The 22,058-nt window shown below is 36.4% G+C and overlaps 1 protein-coding gene across 1 annotated transcript in view; it reads left to right on the top strand.

Moving 5' to 3' along the window:
- The window catches only part of CPA3 (carboxypeptidase A3), a 28,835-nt gene extending 16,193 nt beyond the window's left edge, over nt 1-12,642 (top strand). Inside the window, exons 9-11 of the mRNA XM_021685989.1 lie at nt 266-468; nt 2,453-2,537; nt 12,184-12,642. Coding sequence (XP_021541664.1) covers nt 266-468; nt 2,453-2,537; nt 12,184-12,371 — 476 coding nt within the window. The 3' untranslated portion in view covers nt 12,372-12,642. The remainder of the gene's footprint in view (nt 1-265; nt 469-2,452; nt 2,538-12,183) is intronic.
- The last annotated feature ends 9,416 nt before the right edge of the window (nt 12,643-22,058 follow it).

Here is a 22,058-nt window from a genome sequence, read left to right as displayed (position 1 = left end):
GCTTCTGGTGTATTATTCCTGTAATCCTGGGAAACAGAGGCAAAATAAACAAAGCTAAGAATATTCTAGTGGGCTGGGTCTGTCACATTCTGAGTTGTGTGTACAAAGTTGGTCTGCAATGACTTTGACACCAGAAACACTGAGGCAGCACTGTAAACCTGGGAGATGAAAATGTTTAAAACATTTTGTGAGTCCATGTCAGAAGAGGCAGGAGCTTTTCTGATGCGGAGCAGACTATGATCTCATCCATCCATGTCCACTGCAGCTTTTCCAAACACCAGGAATCCATGTGCAGATACCTATCAGGGCCCAGAACCAGAGTCCGAGAAAGAGACCAAAGCTGTCAGTGACTTCATTAGAAGCCACCTGAAATCAATCAAGGCCTATATCACCTTCCACTCCTATTCCCAGATGCTACTGTTTCCCTATGGATATACATCAAAACTGCCACGGAAACATGAGAACCTGGTATGTAGAAAAAAATCTACGGTTATGCACTGACTGCGCCATTGACTTTCGCGAACAACTGTTCTTTTTGAACAGCTGCATAATGTTGAAAGAATTTCACATTTTAATACCAAAGGAAAGAACTAATAAAGTTTACCTTAAAGTTTATCTTAGACTTAAAAGTCATAATTCCTAGATTAATTTTTCATGTGATAAAAAGAGATAAAATCTTTCAATCTGATTCTAAGATAAAGCCAGTAAGAAACAATATCTAGGCCATCCAGACTAGAATTCCATTACTACACAGATTGTTATATCAACATTTACCATAGACATACCTGTAAAACCACATGCAGCAAAAGTCTAATAGGAACAGCAAAGATATCTATTTCTGTCCCTAAAACACCATTTTTAAGAAGATCCACAGTATTTTTATCCTCCTCATCAATTTGGAAGCAATATTAATTCTGCTACTATCCGAAGAAAGAACATTATGAATGTTTATGAAGCTTCCTCACTGAGAACACACTGTCTTTCAAGAACTAAGATCCACTATGCATCCTTTTTCCTTTGTATGAAAACTAATTTGATCATGTTGGATTAAAACAAACAAAACCTCTGCATATGGGTTCCAGTGCATCACAAGAACCCGCAGTGTGAATATCCATTAAAAAGGGATATTTTTAATTGTTGTAAAAGACAAGAAATAAACCAGATAAAGTTCAGTGTCCGAGATCCCATGAGGGGCTGATAAATACAATACATTCAGTAAAAACTATGGTTCCAGTACTGCCTCTTATTTTTAAAAATAATTTTTTAAAAAGAAGTCACAATTGTCATTTTGATTTCCATCCATTGTATTCAGCATGACAGCATTTAATTTCAGTTGCAGCAGAGATGTGAACCAGTCATTAAAACCATCTGTAGGGGTGCCTGGGTGGCTCAGTTGGTTAAGCAGCTGCCTTCGGCTCAGGTCATGATCCCAGGGTCCTGGGATCGAGCCCCGCATCGGGCTCCCTGCTCGGCCTCTGCCTACTTGTTCTCTCTCTCTCTCTGTCAAATAAATAAATAAAATCTTTAAAAAAAAAAAACCTGTATATATACAACAAAGAAAATATACAAGCAATACGTGGCCCATAGTCATTTATTTAGCCAATATAGCTAAGACTCTGAACCCATGAGTTTGATTAGTTCATGAAAAGCTACAGCAATGCAATTTCAGTCTGCCCTTAGGAAAATGGTATTATGGATTAAAAATACAAATACACACAACAAACCATTCTGAGTAAAGAGTTCTTACACAGCCACTAAATTAATTAAGAAAAAAGTTATCTTTTTGTTATATACATTACACGTACAAACTAAAAATCTTCATCAAGGGAACAAATATGTTAGTGACTATATTCCATTAAAATTCATTCCAATAATCATTCTCATAGCATGAAACACTAATGTGTATTAAAGGTCATGAAATGCATTCACCCTGGAAGATAAACTCTAATTTAACAACTATTTTAAAGAAGAGTCAACCACATTTCTTCCCTCAGCATGCTAAAATCCAATGTGGAAAAAGTTCTCTGGCAATGTGGCGCCCATAAAACAAAGGAAGCAGGAACATGGAAGAAACTGATTTTGGAAGAGACAAGTATCTGCAGCCAAAAAGCATATGAGAGGAAGTAGAAAGAATATGTTTTTTAGAAGGACGGACAAAAGGAAGAAAGCAGAGAAGTGGGTGGGGTGGGGAGAAAAATGAGGGAGAAAGAAAGAAGAGAGAGAAAAGAAAGAATAGAATCCAAAATGAGATATGGCATTACTATTTATAACTGATTTCACATTTAGAATTCTTCACAATGACAATATATCTTACCAAAAATAAATTTCTCATTTAACCATTGATTTTATTTTGATCTTCAGTTGTCAAATAACCAGTAAAATTTCCTTTTTTTGATTCCCAACAAATTAATAACATTTACACAGTTTCATCATAATTTCCCTTTTTTTCCAGGCCAAAGTTGCAAAGATCAGCACTGATGTTCTAGCAACTCGATATGAAACCCGCTACATCTATGGTCCAATAGCATCAACAATCTGTAAGTTTTTCCTAGTACTTACTGTGTTATTTTCCCTAATTCTTTTTATAAATATTAAAGAAATTTCAGGATTTGTAAATTAGGATTAGAACATGTAGAATTGCTAACTTAAACTTCAGTTTTAATGGATGATTCTGAATTACATGTGAATCTAGGGGATACATTTTGCCCTTTTGGGGGATAAGATTTTTCTAGAAACAAATTATACAAGGTTACAAGGTCAGTAGAAATTGTTGAATCAAGATGAAGTTTTGGTTTAATTCATCCACCTTCCTGTTCCCCAACAACATTTATCCTCACGGGAACTAACAAGAATTAGTTGGAGCAAACTCAACAGTTTTTGTTGGTGGTGGTGGTGGTGTTGAATTGGACAGTTTTCCCTAGCTCCTGGTAGGAAAATGGGCAGGCCAAAAGTTTCAGCCACTTAGGTCATGTAAAACCAGTTTCATGTCCTTCTCACCAGCCCCTTCCTATTGTGTTAAACTAAAATGTGTGTGGCAGATTAAGAAAGAGGATGTAAAGGTTCTAGTTCTGTTGCTTTTGTTTTAGTGTCTAAATACCACTTCTTACTCTTCACTATTTTTAGACTTTCTTTGTGCATTTTTTTTAATTACTGACAGATTTCTGACAAGTCAGGCACTGTGCTTGGCCCTTGATTTCACAATCTCAATTAATCTCACAACATCCTATGAGGTAGGCTGTACTTGTAACTGGCTAACCTGGGATTTAGTTCAACAAAACCAAAACCCATGATCTTGACCACTGTATATAATGCTTTCTCATTTGATTTCTGCAGCTAAAATAACCAGGTTTTTCTATTTTTAAGCAATGAAAAGAAATTCATTTGATTTTTCACCAAAGACCATTAATTCAGACCTTGGGAAGTGAAATCGTTTTTTCCCTTATAGCAAGATCCCACTGATGTTAGTTTAGAAATACTTCACTAAAAATGGCCTTTTCTCCAAATCGCTTCAATTCTTAGAATTGAAGAATGGAAAATTCCCAATGAACTGCTTACAAAACTTTAACTTCTAACAAAACTTAATTCCTCAAAAGCATGGATTACACTTCATATCTCTTCTCAGACCACAAAATATATAGCCCAGTGCAGGGCATGGAACAACAGCAGAATTAATTCCCATAAACGTGCTCAATTAAAATAGCACCCTGACTGATCCAAAAACAGTGAATATGGATTGAAAACACAAGACTAGACTTGACCTAGCCTGCATCACTCTCTAGAGCCATGACATCCAATATTTTTAAACATTTGTTTAAAGATTTTATATATTTATTTGAGATAGAGAGTGAGAGAGAGAGAGCACGAGTGGGGTGAGGGACAGGGGGAGAAGCAGACTCCCTGCTGAGCAGGGAGCCTGATGTGGGGCTCAATCCCAGGACTCTAGGATCATGACCTGAGCCAAAGGCAGACACTTAACTGACCGAGCCACCCAGGCGCCCCTAACCTTTAAACTTCTGATGAACAACCCACCACCACCAAACACATATACTTATTTCCATTATGCTTTTTAAATTTGTAGATTGAAAAAAAGAAATATGTATGTGTGAATCCATGGATTCCTTGCAATAATTCTACCTGGCCACACCTTATAAACTACTTCCTCAACCCAAGCTAAAAGTATTAACTTGGAACTAAAGTCTATACCCTCAATAAATTGCTAATTGCTATGGAATTCAAAAATGCCAAAATCATCACATACAACTTCCAGAGCCAACTTATTGGAAGCTCCTTTGGTGGAATTAGAAAAATGACCAAAAAACCTGACAAGTCCCATTCCCAGAGAACATTCATCAGCAATCACCTATCAACTGTCTTTGTTAAAAGGCTGAAGAGAAAGTATAGTGACACAATCAATCGCGTGTATCCAAACAGATCTCTTGCTGCAACACAGCCATGCTAGAGATTCATTACACAAAGTGGATGAAAATGAGCTTTCTAAAAAGATGATATACTCAACTATGTAAGTGGACCAAAAGTGAGCAAAGAATGAGAGGACAGACTAGAACAGCAGTTTAAAATGGCAGCCTACTTAGTGGATATTGAGAAATTGCAGGACCAGACAAGCTAGATACTCTTGGCAGCAAAGAACAAAGGGTTCCAAACAGGAACACACTTTGCAAATGGCAACTAGAACATCGAAGGATTATTGTTCTCACACTTTCCACACATATATATGCAATGTATATTTACATATATATGCAAATTATGAGCACACTAAAGCTATGCCTGGCATTGTATCACAGTCAATTTAATGAGCAAGAATTTATGGAATGCCTCCATCATAGCCCAGAACTTTGGAGTTTTGAGAGGTAGGTTAGAAGAATTAAGACATAATAACTGCTCTCAAGAAGTTACATTCTAACTGGGAGAAAGAGATAGCCAAAAATACCATGGCTGGAAGCCACCATGTATCACTTTCAAAGTGGGAGGATAGGGTGAAGAGGAATTACTATTCCGTACAACTTTGTAGCAGTATCTTAAATTTTTTAAATTATATTAAAAGATTTTCTTAAAGAAATGCAGATTTAGAAAGAATTGCCTCTTCCAGACAGGGCTGCAGCAGCTTGATAGATGTTTAAAATTTTTAGGAGTGAATGCTTTAATAAAACATCTGATTGAATCAAACACTCATGAGAAGCAGGGGGTAACAAAGTGTTGCTGACTTGGTAAGAACAGAAAGTAAGGGCACCCCACAATTAAAGTTTAGTCATTCCAACACCCTGGTTGTCACTTAACAAGTCCCAGGACGCAGGGAAAGCATCTATAGCATTTGCTAGTGGTTTTCTCCCTTTGATTTGATGGAGACCAAAGAAAAGGCTGAGGGAACATTTTTAAACCCAAATTATGGAGAGAGCTCTGACCTCCAGAAAAAACAAGTATGCAATTTGAACATAAGAAGCAAATATAGCAAATAAATAAAAATCATAAAATTTGAAACCAGGAGGAAATCTAGGAGATGATCTAATTCATGGTTCTCAAGCCTGACTTCCCATCAGAATCAGCTGAGCTTTTAAAATATGTGGATGATTTAGCCCCACCCACAGAAATTCTGATTTCATTAGTTTGTGGTGGGGGTCAGTCACCTGCATTTTTTTAAAGTACCCAAAGTAATTCAAAGATGAAACTAGGTTTGAGAACCACTGGTCTAAGCTTAATCCCTCATTTATAGACTACAAAAATAAGATACAGAAAGATTTTATCAATTTGGAGAAAAACAGGAACAAAGATCGGCATTCCAGACCAGAATCAAATGGTATACCAACTACTTTGTCACAAAGCAGCAATATTTAGATGGCACAGAAACTGATGTAAAAGATTGTGAAATGTTTACATTTGTATATTGATGACCTATCCAATCCTTATCATCTTAGAAATAACTGAATATAGTATCTAGTTAGTAAGAACACTTCACTGAATTGATAGGAACAGATTGCTTGCATCATTAATATCATCCCTCTGTGAGTCACATCATAAATTAAAAAGCTACTCTTTTTTGCTTTATTTTTTTATTATGTTATGTTAATCAGCATACATTACATTGTTAGTTTTTGATGTAATGTTCCATGATTCATTGTTTGCGTATAACACCCAGTGCTCCGTGCAGTACATGCCCTCCTCAATACCCACCACCAGGCTAACCCATCCTCCCACCCCCCTCCCCTCTAGAACCCTCAGTTTGTTCCTCAGAGTCCATCGTCTCTCATGGTTCATCTCCCCCTCCAATTTCCCCCTCTGAAACAATACATTATATGTTAAAAAAAAAAAAAAAAAGATAGCAGGAAGGGAAAAATGAAGAGGGGGGGGAAGTTACTTTCAAAGTGCCTTTCTTGTTGCCTTCCCCACACACCAAATTGCTAGATCTGCTCCTGTATCTCAACCCGGTACTCTTTTCCACACTCTGTACCACTTCTGAATTTTGAAAAACAGAAAATCAAGACCTCACATTTGTAGCTCACAACACCCAATCTCTATCTACTAAGACATTCAAGCTGAGATTATATTAAGGCGCAACAAAAATGCAGAGAAAATATTTCAATTTATGCCCACACACCTCTAGCTTAGCTCTTGCTTCAAATAAAACTTTCACTTAGTATTGACATAAAAGTGCCGATCATTATGTTTAATGCATGTCAATAATGCTTTTTTTGAAAAACACATGTTAAGCCACCAGCATTATGTTATGTAGATTCCTGTGGGCTGAAACCGGATTCCCAGTTTGGTTCAGTTTTATTTTGACTTGTTTTGATTGTATTACAGTAAGTTCCTTGCACCTAATGTGCCTTGAAAGGTGTAGAATTTTTTTTAATGACAATATATTAAGAAAATGTTGTCGACAACAAAAAATTATCTTGTAGAACTCAAAGAAGACTTTTTACTGGGAGGACTATAGATTGACATACAGTAGGTAGTATAGTACAATGTTTAATAACACAAACTCTAAAGACATGCAGCTTGGGTTTGATTCCTGACTCAACCATGTACTAGCTAGTGTCTTTGAGCAAACTGTTCAATCCCTCTGGGCCTAAATTTCCTCTTCTGTAAAACAGCAATTGGTGCTTAAATCCTAAGGTCGTGATAGGAATTTATGAAATGAGTTAATATACATGAAGCACTTAAAAGGGTACCTGGTATTTAGCAAGTGGTTATATTTTATAAATATATACACATATTTTAGTAGGTTTAGATGTAGATAAATAGAAGGCTAAGTATCATGTTCAAAATATTAAGTTCTATAAACATGTATTCTTACAAGTAAAAAGCTTTCAGTGTTGCATTTATTTCGTGCCTTATATAGTTTTTGTTTGCAAAGTTAAGGTTTTGAAGATACAAAAAGTGGTATCAAAAAAGAAAATGTAGGGGCACCTGGGTGGCTCAGATGGTTAAGCATCTGCCTTCAGCTCAGGTCATGATCCCGGGGTCCTGGGATCAAGTCCCGCATCTGGCTCCTTGCTCAGCGGGAAACCTACTTCTCCCTCTCCCACTCCCCCTGCTTGTGTTCCCTCTCTTGCTGTGTCTCTCTCTCTCTGTCAAATAAATAAATAAATAAAATCTTTAAAAAAAAAAGAAAAAAGAAAATGTATTACACTCAATAACATCACACAATTATGAAGAACCACAAGTTGTATATATTCTCAACAACCACTATTAATCTTAATGAGAAATTCCACATAAAGCAAATTTGTCAAAGTGAAATAGCCACACTCTTTAACTCTTTTAAATCACAATAGTTTACTTAACTGCAAATGGGGAGCTAGTACAACTAGAAATTGACCAAATTTATTAAAATGCCTAGTACACTCTAAATCACCATATAAGACATAATTCCTACTTACCCTACCTCTATTGCTACCAAACTCTTACTTTATGTGCCTTTTTCTAATGAACTTAAACCCAACTCTAACTAAAAATGACAGCCTTCTTGATCACTAAAGCCAATACACTTACCTCAGCTCACAGGCTCCACAAACTCCCTACAACACTGGACCCTGTTGATATCCCTTCTTCTTGCCATTCCTTTGCCTTCCTTAACAATGAACTCTTGGATTGCCACCTCCTTCTTCTTTTCTACTCTGTCTCTACTGACTGCTTCTAAAAGTAGACATTTTCAAAAAACACAGGTACACTACACACATACCACACAGAGTTCTCTCTTCAGAGAGAACTGCTTCTTCCTCATCAGGGAAGCACTCTCTATCCTGCAGGCTAGAGCCCTCATTTGCCACCTAGGGGCACCAGGTGGCCAAGCTAGGGGGACCACCTTCCACCCACGCAATAGTTACCTGCAGCAATCAATGGGAAACCAGCCGCACCAGGGGAACCAACCAGACCAAAATAGCCATGCAAAGATTTTGAAAACCATATTGTCACTGGAACCATAAGTCACAAAAGAAGATCAGGGCCTGCATGCTAAATCTAAACAGGATGAATGACTGATAAAGTAGATTTCAGTTAAGATTTAAAATTTAACATAATGGACAAAATGTCCAGGATAAAAGGAAAAATCACTTGTCACAACAAAAATGAGGAAAATCACAGCATGAATGAGAAAAGACAATCAACAGATACCAACACTGAGATGATTTACATGTTGGAATTATCTGATAAGAATTTTGAAGTCACCATCATAAAAAATGCTTCAACAAGTAATTAGATAGCCTTGAAACAAATGAAAACACAGAAAATTTCACCAAAAAAATGCAAGATATAAAAGGAACCAAATGGAAATCACAGAACTAGAAAATACAATAACTTGAATTCTTAAAAACTCACTGGAAGGGCTCAATAGCAGAATGAATATGATGGACAGAAGAATCAATTAAAGACAGAATAAGAATTCAGTCAATCTGAAGAGAGAAAACAAATTGAAAAAAAGATAAGCAAAGCTTCACGGACCTGAGGTGTAGTAACAAAAGATCCAACATTCATATCATCAAAGTCTCAGAAGAGGAGAAGGAGAGTGAGAATGGAAAAAATATATGAAAAAATAAAGACTGAAATTTATAAAATTTCCTAAAAACATAAACCCACATACCAAAGAGCTAAGTGAATGCCAAACAGGATAAACTCAAAGAAATTCACATCGAGTACCTCATAATTAAAATTCTGAAAACTAAAGACAAAGAAAAAACTCTTGAAAGCAACCAGAGAGAAACAATCTAGAGGGGAAAAACAATTCAAAGGACAGATTTCTTATTGAAACCATGGAAAACCAAAAGGAAATGAGAATATTTTTCAAGTGCTAAAAGAAAAGAACTACCAACCCTAAATTCTATATTCAGCAAAAATATCCTTCAGAAGTGAAGAGGAAATGAAGACCTTCTCAGACAATGGAAAACTTTAAGAGAATTCATCACCCAAAGATCTACCCTTTAAAAATGGCTAAAGGAGGCTCTCCAAATAAGAAAGAAATATAACAGGAGAAGCCTTAAAACTGTAGAAAGGAAGCAAGAACAATGGATTAGATAACGAATGAATGAATGAATGAGTGAGTGAATGAATAACTATCTCTTCAAGATGGTGGAGTCACAAAATATAACTCCATTTGATGTGATCTTCAATGCATGTACAGAAGTACTCAAGACAATTATATTTAAAAAGTAGGAAGATAAAAAGAACCTAAATGCAAGTAAGATTTCTATATGTCACTTGACATGGTAAAACACTGATATCAGCTGATGGTAAATTATATATGTATATTGTAATATCTGGAGCAACCACTAAGAAAACTCCACAAAGTGATAGACTCAAAAATGTTATTATAAATACATCAAAACTGGGGCACCTGGGTGGCTCAGTTGGTTAAGCATCTGCCTTTGGCTCAAGTCATGATCCCAGGGTCCTGGGATCAAGCCCCATGTCCAGCTCCCTGCTCAGTGGGGAGCCTGCTTCTCCCTCTCTCTCTGCAGCTCCCCCTGCTTGTGCTCTCTCTCTGTCAAATAAATAAATAAAATCTTTTAAAAAATAAAATAAAAATAAATCAATACATCAAAATGGCATCCTTAAAACGTTCATTTAACCAGAAAAAGTAAATAAAAGAGAAATAGAAGAATGAAAAACAGATGGAACAAATAAAAATCAAACAGTAAGATGGCAGATTTAAGTCATATCAATAATTTACCTAAAGATATTAAATAAAGACAGATTGGCAGAGTGGATTTAAAAAAATACAACTGAATAATACACTGTCTGCAATAAACTCATTTTAAATATAAGACGGGTTGAAATGGAAAGGCCTGAAAGAGATATACCATGTGAATGTTAATCAAGGAGAAGTGGTCATATTAAATATCAGATAAAGTAAATTTCAGACCAAAGAAATTTGCTAGAAACAAAGAGGGACATTAATAAAGATAAAAGGATCAATCCACCAAGAAAATATAATGATCCTGAATGTGCGCAAGCCAATTGCACCTATAATATTTCTGCCAATACCTTCAAAATTCATTTTGACAAGCTACTTCCTAAATGTGGCTGATGCTAAACATCCTTTTGTCTTCCCTCCTTTATCTCTTCTTTTCACCATCACTATCCTCTCTGAGTTCCTATTTCTGTTAATAATGTGTGGATTGTTTTCAGCTACCCAGACTGAAATCTCAATCATTTTTATCAGATTTTGTGACTCTTCCATTCCAGTGTTTCTGACATAAAGCCCCCAAAGATATTCCCAGTGTGGTGACCCTACACAAGTTCAGGCTTTCATCTCACAATACCTCCTCACTGGTCTCTACTCATTCCAGTTCAGGTTAACTGTCCTAAGTGCAACACTAAAATAATTATTATTGCCTCCCAAACAAAATACCTGTCCTGATTTATCAGGTTTTCTGAGCTTTGCCCACAAACTGTCACTGCTCCATTTGTTCCAGTCTAGCTGGATCTCACTGGTCCCTAAAAAGGCCTCCATGCTTTTCCATCTTTGTAGCTCACTGACCAGAATGCCCTTCTTCCGTGTCCATCTGGAAAAATACCTTTCAAGGCTCTACATCATGAAGGTGGTATTTAGTAGGCATTGAGCATGAAATGTCATCATCCTCACCAGACATACATAATGTTTTTTTTAAATCTTCATAAGAGAATGTACCTTTCTTATGGTACTTACATATGCTACCCTGTCTCTATTGATTTGTGTCTTTGAATTCTCTCCCCTAAACAGTAAGTTCCCAAAGACACCAATATCATCTTTATCTTTGTACCCTGCACAGCCACCCTCCACAGTGCCAAGTAAAGTGCACTGTGCATATTAAAGCTTTAATAAATATTTGTAGACTATACTTTCAGGGATCATTTCTATAGTTTGTTGAATAGTTTAAAAGCCAACCCTCCTTCTACCAAAATATTTCTTCCCTCTTTCTGCATCACAGCTTTGAATTTTCATCATTCAAACCTAAAACATTAATATTAGTTAAACTCATTACCTGTCCTAGAACATAAATGATTCTATGTACAAGAAAGTAGGTTTCTTATTATGCAAAGCAGAATATACATAAATGCATTTATAGTATATACATATATGTACTTGTATAAACCTTATATGTACATAATTTATAGATTCTGTTTATATTTTCAAATAACATTCTTAGTAAAATCTCATAAAAACTGACATTGAAAAGTTGGATTAAAGGTCTAAATACATCCTTAAAATAACTTATTTAAGCTTTCTTGGTCTTTTAACTATAAAAATCGTTTAACCAAGCAACATGAATAGAAAGAGACCTGAACTATTAGAAAGAACGTACTTTTGCCTAGCCTGTATGCATGATTTTTTTGTCGAGTTTTCAGTGACCAGAGGCCCCGCCTCAGTTGGTTTCCACAGCTGCTTGCACTTGCCCAGACCACCTCCATCTGCAACACTGTGTGCCCAGGAAACAAAATCAATTTAGAGTACTGACCCAAGCAAAATGTAATTTTGAAAATGCAGCACATATTTAAAATATGTGGTGGATCCCAAAACCATGATTATGTTGTACTCTACACTCTATACTATGTAGATCACTACTGCCATTAATTACTCCAATTAACTATACACATAATTATGTTTTACTGCTAATTTTACACCAGTGAATTTCCATTTCAAGAAAAACGTTAGCATTTGTTTCTAATTAAATATTTATTGTTTGTGTTTTACAGACCCAACATCAGGTTCTTCTTTAGACTGGGTTTACAACCTGGGCATCAAACACACATTTGCCTTTGAACTCCGAGATAAAGGCAAATTTGGTTTTCTCCTTCCAGAATCTCTGATAAAGCCAACCTGTAAAGAGACCTTGCTAGCTGTTAAGTTTATTGCCAAGTATATCCTCAAGCATACTTCCTAAAGAAGTGGCCTCAGTTTGGACTAAGACAATTAATCCTTCTTTGTGCCTTTTACCAGAAAGTCAATCTTCAATTATCCCGAGATATAACTTCCACATTACATGAATAGGTCCCTCTCTTGCTCACTTAAGTCCTACGTTAATTCTTTTTGCTTTTATTTACTCTTAATAGCACCTTAACAAATAGCGTTAAGTGAAAGCTTTCAACTATCTTTCTTTGCTCCAAATAAAGTTCGAACCCAGCAAAAAGTATATTTTGAGTATTCTGAAACAAGATATACAGTGGGTCACAGAAAAGAAATGAGAACCTTCTCCAGAATCAGATTTTCCATGTGGCTTCAGCATTTCATGTAATAATATAATAAAATAAATTGTATTCCAAAATGCATCTTCTGTGTTTTTATAAACTATACTCTCTACATTTCTCTATTAGCGTTAATAATCAAGCATTAATGTGTCTCATGCAGCCGGTTAATAAGAAATAATATCTTCAATTCAAAAACATATTTTGCCTGCATATATATTTATTTTTAATAGAAGCAGACATTGTTTATATCTTCACAATAGCAAAAGGATGTCCTAGCAGGAAATAAAGTGGTTCATACAGAGATGAATCTCAGTGCTTCAAACAATCAATCCAGTTCTCATCAACATAACATACATTAAATTCAAAATAGTTTAATTTAACATGCCATAACCCAAGAAAACTACCTGCCAAAACATCTCTTGGTAGTTACTGACACAGCCAAGACAGTCTGGTCAGATGTGAGCCCTGCCCTCATAATAGATGGGGGGAAAAGTCTGGAAATGTAGTACAAGTGTAAGAGAGAAAGTCATGTTGACCAAGGACAAAGTAACTTAAACTTTTATACTGCTTATAATCCTATTGCTTAAGACAGAGTTACAAAATATCTCCCCTCACCCTGCCCCCAGCACCATGATTTTTCAATGCCTCATCATGTGACTACAGCAGTGCCTACATTCTAGAAATCCAGAACACAGATGCCTGACCAGAATTTGAGGGACAAGTAAAGAGTTCCTTGACTTCCTATAAACTGACTTCTCATAACACTGGACAAAATTTTTGAAGATCCTCAAAGATCCTGAGAAACCAGGAAAACAAATAATCTGGGACATTCCTCATTAATCCTGTAGGGGTCCATAAAAGAAAGAATGCCATCAAATCTACAAGGTGATGAGTATTTCTGATAGTTATGAGGTAGGTAAAAGTTTCCCATGCAAAACTGTCTAGAGGAAACCAATATAAACTAACAAAATTGCTTTACAGGTACAGGGGGGAAAGGTGACAGAGTCAAGAAAGTAAAAGGCAAAACAGTGGTTATGAGATTACATTGCCTCTTATAAAAAAAAAATGTTGGGCTTTCCTGGACATGGGAAAAGATCATGGACAGAGAACTCTTCTTGATTCCACCACATGGTTCTCTCGGTACTATAAACTAATCTTTTACCATTAATATAGAAAAGGTAAATGGGAGTTTTTCTAAAAAAGAATATGTATTGGTTCCAAAAATCTGCAATGAAACGTGGTAGTATTAAACTGATGTTGGTTTCCCAAGATACAAATAATACAAAGCAGTAGCAGTAAGCAATCTCAGTTGAACACTCATTTATTTGAGCATCTATAAGAAACAATGGGGTTCAGAAACTGTGCCTGACTTTAAAAACTTCTGGTTGTCCTCTAAAATCTATTCTTCCTTCTTCCCTAGTAATAGGTTTCCTAATTCTGAACTGGTACATGGCCACTCAAAGTCTCAAATTCAAAACTTCCTTTTTTTTTTTTTATTCTTATGTTAATCCCCATACATTACATCCTTAGTTTTAGATGAAGTGTTCCATGATTCATTGTTTGTGCATAACACCCAGTGCTCCATGCAGAATGTGCCCTCCTCAATACCACCACCAGGCTAACCCATCCTCCCACCCCCCTCCCCTCTAGAACCCTCAGTTTGTTTTTCAGAGTCCATCGTCTCTCATGGTTTGTCTACCCCTCCGATTTCCCCCGCTTCATTCTTCCCCTCCCTTTCAAAACGAGGTGGCTCTTGAACTGTTCTGGCCAGTGAGTTGGAAGAACAAACATCATGCGGCAAAGTCTAGGCAGCTAACTTCAAAGACCTGTGGCATATTCACTTTGGTCCTTCCTCTCCATCCCTCTTTCTTTCAGACTGAAATAGAATTGTGATAACTGATGCTAAGCAATCATCTTGAACCATAAAATGCTCTCAAGAACTGAAGCAAAAAAATATGATAGTAGAAGCCTATGCTCATGACAATTAGCACAGCAGTTCCAGATGTGTCCTGGGTGGAAATCCTTGGAGAGTAATGTGTTATACAAAATTACAGGACTAGAAATCAGAAAGAGTTTGGGTTAGAATCTTGAATCTACCACCAACTGATATCCAGTAAGACACAGTCACCCTTGTCTGACCTGCTTATCTTCTAGATTTTTGTTAGTATCTGAAATAATAAATGCTCACCAAGGTAAGCCACTAATTTCCATTTTGTTTCTTTTTGGGACAAAGCACACTTATCTTTTTTTTTTTAAAGATTTTATTTATTTATTTGACAGAGAGAGACACAGCGAGAGAGGGAACACAAGCAGGGGGAGTGGGAGAGGGAGAAGCAGGCTTCCCGCCGAGCAGGGAGCCCGATGTGGGACTCGATCCCAGGACCCTGGGATCATGACCCGAGCCGAAGGCAGACGCTTAACAACTGAGCCACCCAGGCGCCCCCAAAGCACACTTATCTTAAAGAGAACTGGGTCAGGTGGTTTCTAATTGAGGTAGGCGTTGGGTGGCACAAAAACAATGGCACAACTGCTGCTCTCAAGCGTGGTTCTTCCCCAAGGCTCTGCTATGATGGGAAGCAAAGTGACATGCGCATGTGCATATGTACATTTTCCTGTATGCAAAGCTTTCAACAAATTTTTACAGTCTAAGGGTCACTGATCCTCAAATGTTTAAAAACAATAGAAAACAAAATCCAACATAATTTGAAAAAATATTTGCATACATCAAAGTAAGTTTTAACTCCAACTCAGGGAAGTCAGAGTTTGTGTAGTAATTTGCTTCTTTTTGTTGTTGTTTGTTACTATGGATTTTTTTTCTGTTTGCTTAGCAATATTCAGAAAAAATATATAAAATATCTATTACATTTCTAATTACCAAAACCAAGAAAATTAAATATGCTAAAATTTAACAAAATTATTAAAGCTTGCCAGTTTATTTGTTATGGGGAAGTCCAGGAGTCTAGTGGAGAAGTTCCAGAACACCACTGGAGCAAAAATATTTGAATCTGGACACATTGGAGAGGGTAAGAGGAACAATTTTACTTTACCCACATCACCTCTCCTGCAAGGTGGCACAGCTCAACCCAACAGGGCTCTCTTGGCCTGTAATTTTTTCCCACAGAGGAAAGGGAGAGATTGTGTATGAGCACCTGGCTTCCACAGCTGTGTGGGATGCTGCTGAAGAGGCCAATTTATCTCTTGCCTCCAGAGTACTGAGTCATGAGCTGCATGACTGGAAAGCAATCAGCAGTTGGGAGGATAGCAGCCAGGGTTTGGAACATATCTAAGGGACATGGATGCTACTAACCTTATCAGGAACTCCATCATAAGGCCCACCGATGAGTCACTGAGACACCTCACCCGCATATCTCCTATCTAGCCACAAGCACCACAGTGCTAAATGCTCATCACACACAAACACCCACACCCCATGGCCGGCTCCCCGTGTGTGCTCCCAAAAGCAGTGAGAACAAGCTTTGGCAGACAGATAGTGAACATGTGCCAAAAGCTGGCCTGAATCTGCTGGCCAAGGAGAAACCACAAACTTGAACATTTAGCTCTGCCCTTGGAAAAGTAAAAGGGAGGCTAACAGCACCCAGCCTGGTGCATTGCAAGATCAACACAAGGCATACAAGCTTAAGAATTCTGCCACAAGAGGGAGCAAGAAGTGTGGAACAAGCATATCCACAGAAGGTCTGAAAACCTCAGAATCTCCAGCAGGACTGAAAGAAGGTATTTCTTCCCCAAAGTCAGTCAATAGAGACTGGAGGAAGTGATTGCTACTTCAGATGTGAAGACAGAAACATAAGACTTCAAGAAACATGAAAAATCAAACAAACATGACATTACCAAAGGGTAACAATAATTTTCCAGTAGCTGACCCCAAAGACATGGAGACCTGCAATTTACTCAATAATTCAAAATAGCTATTTTAAGGAAGCTCAATGAGCTATTAGAAAATGCAGGAAGATAATTCCCCCCCCCCCAAAAAAAAAAAAACCAGGAAAACACTACATGAACAAAATGAGAAGTTTAACAAAGAGATAGAAATCATAAAAACAGAACCTAACAGAAATTCTGGAGCTGAAGAAAACAATGAATGAAATGAAAAATGCAATAGAGAGCATCAATAGAATGGATCAAGCAGAAGGAAAAATCCACAAAATAAAAGACAAGAACTTCGAAATTATCTCAACAGAGGAAAAAGATTTTTTAATGAATGAAAAGAGTGAAGAAAGCCAATGTGAATTATGGGATACCATCAAGAGAAGCAATTTGCAAATTACTGGAGTCACAAAAGAAGAAAGGGAGAAAGAGGCAGAAAACTTATTTAAAGAAATAATTCCTCAGAACATCCCAAATCTGGGGAGAGATTTACCCATCCAAGTTCATGGTTAGCTCATAGGTCCCCAAATAAATACAACTCTAAAGATCTTCTCCAAGACACATTATAATAAAACTGGCAGAAATCAAAGACAAACATAGAATCTAAAAAGTAGTAAGAGGAAAGAAGCTTATCATTTATAAGGGAATCCCCCTAAGTCTATCAGCAGATCTATCTACAGAAAACTTACAGGCCAGGAGAGAATAGGATGATATATTCAAAATGCTGAAAGAAAAAACTGCCAACCAAATTTATCCAATTAAGTTTTCCTTCAGAAATAAAGAAGAGATAAAAATTTCCCCAGAAAAACAAAAGCTGAGGGAGTTCATCACCACTAGATCTGCCTTATAAGAAATGCTGAAAGGATTCTTGAAGGTGACATGAAAGGACTCTATCAGTAATATGAAAACATAAAAAAATATACAACATACTGGTAAAAGTAAGTATATAATCAAATTCATAATACTCTAATATGGTGTTATATTAACCACTTAACTCTGGTTTTTAAAAAAAGGTTAAAGGGGCTCCTGGGTGGCTCAGTCGTTAAGCGTCTGCCTTAGGCTCAGGTCATGATCCCAGGGTCCTGGGATTGAGCCCCACATCAGGCTCCCTGCTCAGCAGGAAGCCTGCTTCTCCCTCTCCCACTCCCCTTGCTTGTGCTCTCTCTCTCGCTGTGTCTCTCTCTGTCAAATAAATGAATAAAATCTTTAAAAAAAAAAAATTTTTTTAATAAAAAATAAAAAAAGGTTAAAGACAAAAGTATTAAAAACAATTACAGCTACAGTTATTTGTTAATGAATATATAATATAAAAAGGCAAATTGTGACATCAAAAACATATAAAATGGAGAAAGGAAGCAGAGCTTTTGTATGCTATTGAATTTATATTATCACTGTAAAAGAGACTGTTATATTTATAAGATATTTTATGTAATCTTCCTGGTAACCACAAAGCAAAATCCTTCAGTATACATGAGAGAGAAAGAGAATCAAGGCACACCACTATGGAAAATCATGAATTTGCAAAGGAAAACAGCAAGAGAGGAAGAAAGGAACAAGGAAACTATAATACAGCCAAAAAAAAAAAAACCAAAAACAATAAGATGGCATTGGTAAATACTTACCTATCAATAATTACTCTAAATGTAAATGAAGTAAAGTCTCCAATCGAAAGACACAGAATAGACAAAAATAAAAAACAAGAACAAAATTAACCTATAAGAGACTCACCTCAGCTTTAAGGACACACACAGGTTCAAAGTAAAGGAATGGACACAGTTATTCCATGCAAACGGAAACCATTTAACTCAAAATGGATTAATGACTTAAACATAAGACCTGCAACCATAAAACTCCTGGAAGAAAATATAAAGTAAAGGCTCCCTGACATTGGTCTTGGCAATGATTTTTTGGATATGACATCAAAAGCACAGCAACAAAAGCAAAATAAGTAAGTGGGACTACATCAAACTAGAAAACTTCTGTAGGTAAAGGAAAAGGAATAATCAACAAAATGAAAAGACAACCTATAGAATGGGAGGAAATATTTACAAACCACCTATTTGATAAGGGGTTAATAACCAAATATATAAGGAACTCATACACTCAATAGCAAAAAAAAAAGCAATCCAATTAGACTGAGAACCTGAATAGACATTTTCCAAAGACATACAAATGGCTAACTACTGAATGAAAAGATGTTCAGGATCACCAATCATCAGGGAAATGCAAACTGAAACCACAGTGACATATTACTTCATACCTATTACAATGTCTACTACCAAAAAGACAAAAGATAACAAGGGTTGGCAAGGATATGGAAAAAGGGGAATCCTTGGGCACTACTCATGGAAATTGGTGCAGCCACTATGGAGAATAGTATAGAGGCCTCAAAAAAATAAAAATAGAGCTACCACATAATCCAGTAATCCCACTTCTTGGTATATATGCAAAGGAAATGAAACCAAGATCTCAAAGAGATATCTGTAGTCCCATGTTCACTGCAGCATTATTCACAATAGCTAAGACATGGATACAACCTAAGTGTCCATCTATGGATGAACAGATAAAGAAGACGTGAGATACATATAATGTGGGTGTGTGTATAATATACATATGTGTGTATATATGTGTGTAACATACATGTATATAGGTATGTGTATATATGCATGTAACACATGAACATCATTGGAATGATATTCACATACATACATACATATACACTGGGATATCATTCAGCCTTGAGAAAAAAGGCAATCACTATTTGTGACAACGCAGGTGACCTTGAGGGCATTACGCTAAGTGAAATAAGTCAGACAGAGAGAGACAAACACTGTACGATATTACTTCCATGTGGAATCTAAAAAAGCCAAACTCACAGAAACAGCAGAATAGTTGCTGCCAGGCTCAGGGTGGGGGAGATGGGGAGATGTTGGTCAAAAGGTACAACTTCCAGCTGAAAGATGAATAAATTCTGGGGATCTAATATAGAACATGATGACGATAGTTAACAACACTGTATCATATACTTGAAAGTTGCTAAGAGAGTAAATCTTAAATGTTCTCACCACCAAAAAAAAAAAAAAGGTAATTAGGTGAGGTGATAGAGGTGTTAACTAACTCTATTGTAATCATTTCACAATATATACATGTATCAGATCAGCAGGGTGTACGCCTTAAACTTACACAATGTTTATGTTATTACAACTGAATAAAACTGAGGGGGAAAAAAAGAAAAAAACTATGAGGCCATTATAGATGCTGTGATATTTTCAACTGCAGTGTTACAATATTTTGAGGCATCTTTACATATTCTCCCTGAAAAAAATGAACCCACTGAAATGGGAGAAGAAGCAATATCGCTTAGGGAGGAAAGAACTTACAGGAAATTATATGAAGTTCAGATTACCTCTAATTACAGAAGACACCTCTTTTCATTCAACTAGCGACATGCAGAAAATTATGATTAGAAGTCAAATTAGGCGTAACAAATATATGCAACCTTCCAAATTAAAAACCACAGCAAGGGGACTTGGGTGGTGCAGTCGGTTAAGCATCCCACTCTTGGTTATGACTCAGGTCACGATCTCAGGGTCATGAGATTGAGCCCCACATTGGGCTCCACATCTGCACGGAGTATGCTTAAAACACTCTCTCCCTCTTCTTCTGCCCCTTCCTCTGTTCATTCCTTCTCTCTCTCTCAAATAAATAAATCTTTTTTAAAAATAAAAAAATAAAAACCACAATAAAAGCAACAACATTTACTAAATGGTGCAGCTAATATGAATACATGGCAATATTTCAAAGATTATGTCTTTACACTTTTCTCCTCTTCAACACAACTGTATTTTCATGATTAAAATACCAAGCCATTTTTCTATAATGAGTAGAAATGAGTCATAATAGCATCTTGAAAATTTTGGTAGCATATAGGCTACTGTCAGAAATTCCTTAGGCAAAGCTTTTGGGAGACTCTCTTGCATTTCACTGTCACAAAATCCATTATATCAGGACAGATCTCAGCCTGCCTGAGTAACATTGATCTGAGGGTTATAATTTTGTCATAAAAATTTATTCTCACATGAACTTAGCATAAAAGGTCTCCGTCCAGAAAATAGGAATTGAAATGGATATATTATCACTTGAACTGCTTTTTTGCTCACTTATCCTTCAATTACAAGCCTTAAGTTCACTGGTGTCAAGAGAGGTTAAACCAGAAAAAAATGTAAAACAATTTTTGAAATATGTGAGGGAAATTTGACACTTAATGTTCCAAATGCATTATTATTGCTGTGGTATCACTGAAATGTGCTATTGATTCATTTTACATTGTGGATTAAAGGCTTAAAAGACTATTCATGAAACAAAGGAAAAAATCCATATGTATCATTTCATATATAAAAGAAATTGCAAGCACTCTGGGTTTTTTTCTTGTTTAAAAAGTCTCCAATTTCTTTTTTTTTAAATCTCTGCTTTGCAAAACTTAAATTTCACGAGGCAATTAAATTGTAATGGGGCAAAGACAGGGGAAGTGAGAAGGGTAAGTTTTGAGAACTGCAATCATACTGGCAGTAATGATCGTATGAAAAGTAACATTTGCACAGCACTGGATAATTTAAAAATTGCCCTCACAATCATGTCTGCATTCGATCACAGCAACTCTATGAGACTCAGGCTATCATTATCCCCATTTTATATATTAGAAACCATGGCTCAAAGTACTTAAGTGATTTGCATATATAAAGTTGCAAACTGAAACCAGATCTTCACACTTCAAAATTCAAATTCTTTTCATTACACCACACTGTCCAATGGTCATCACTTCTCTCGAAGGCAAAGAGAAAAAGAGGTTATCTAATTTCTGAGTCATCAATTTAGGTTCTAATTCTCAAACTCTGCTAAAGGTATATCATCCTAATGACCCACTGGACACTCTTCTGGATGGTCTGGACCAGAGATTCTCACACTTGAACGTGAACAGGAATCACCTAAGGAAGATTATAGACTGCTGGGCCCCTCCACCAAAGTTTCTGAAACAATAGGTTTGGAGTGGAAGAGAACAATTTTCATTTTTAGCAAGTTCTCAAGTAATGCTGATATTGCTGGTCCAGAAGCCACACTTTGAGAAACTGATAAAGAATAATTCTAAATTTCCCTTCTATTTTTCAATGATTGAGATTTTTTTCAATAATTTTAGTGATCTTTATTGAACTGTGCAGTTTATTTGCAAAAGTAATTTACTCATGGGTTTTATCTTCAATTAAAATTGTAGGCAAATCAGGGGGGTGGGGGGGATGGGTTAGCCCGGTGATGGGTATTAAGGAGGGCACGTATTAAATGGAGCACTGGGTGTTATATGCAAACAATGAATCATGGAACACTAAATCAAAAACTAACGATGTAATGAATGGTGACTAACATAACATAATAAAATAAAATTTTAATAAATAAATAAATAAATAAAATTGTAGGCAAACCAAACAGATGAAATTGGGATATTT

This window comes from Neomonachus schauinslandi, chromosome 1 (assembly GCF_002201575.2).
Source record: "Neomonachus schauinslandi chromosome 1, ASM220157v2, whole genome shotgun sequence".
Lineage (NCBI taxonomy): Eukaryota > Metazoa > Chordata > Mammalia > Carnivora > Phocidae > Neomonachus > Neomonachus schauinslandi.
The sequence above is the reverse complement of the archived record's forward strand: the minus strand, read 5'-3'. Positions and strand labels throughout refer to the sequence as shown.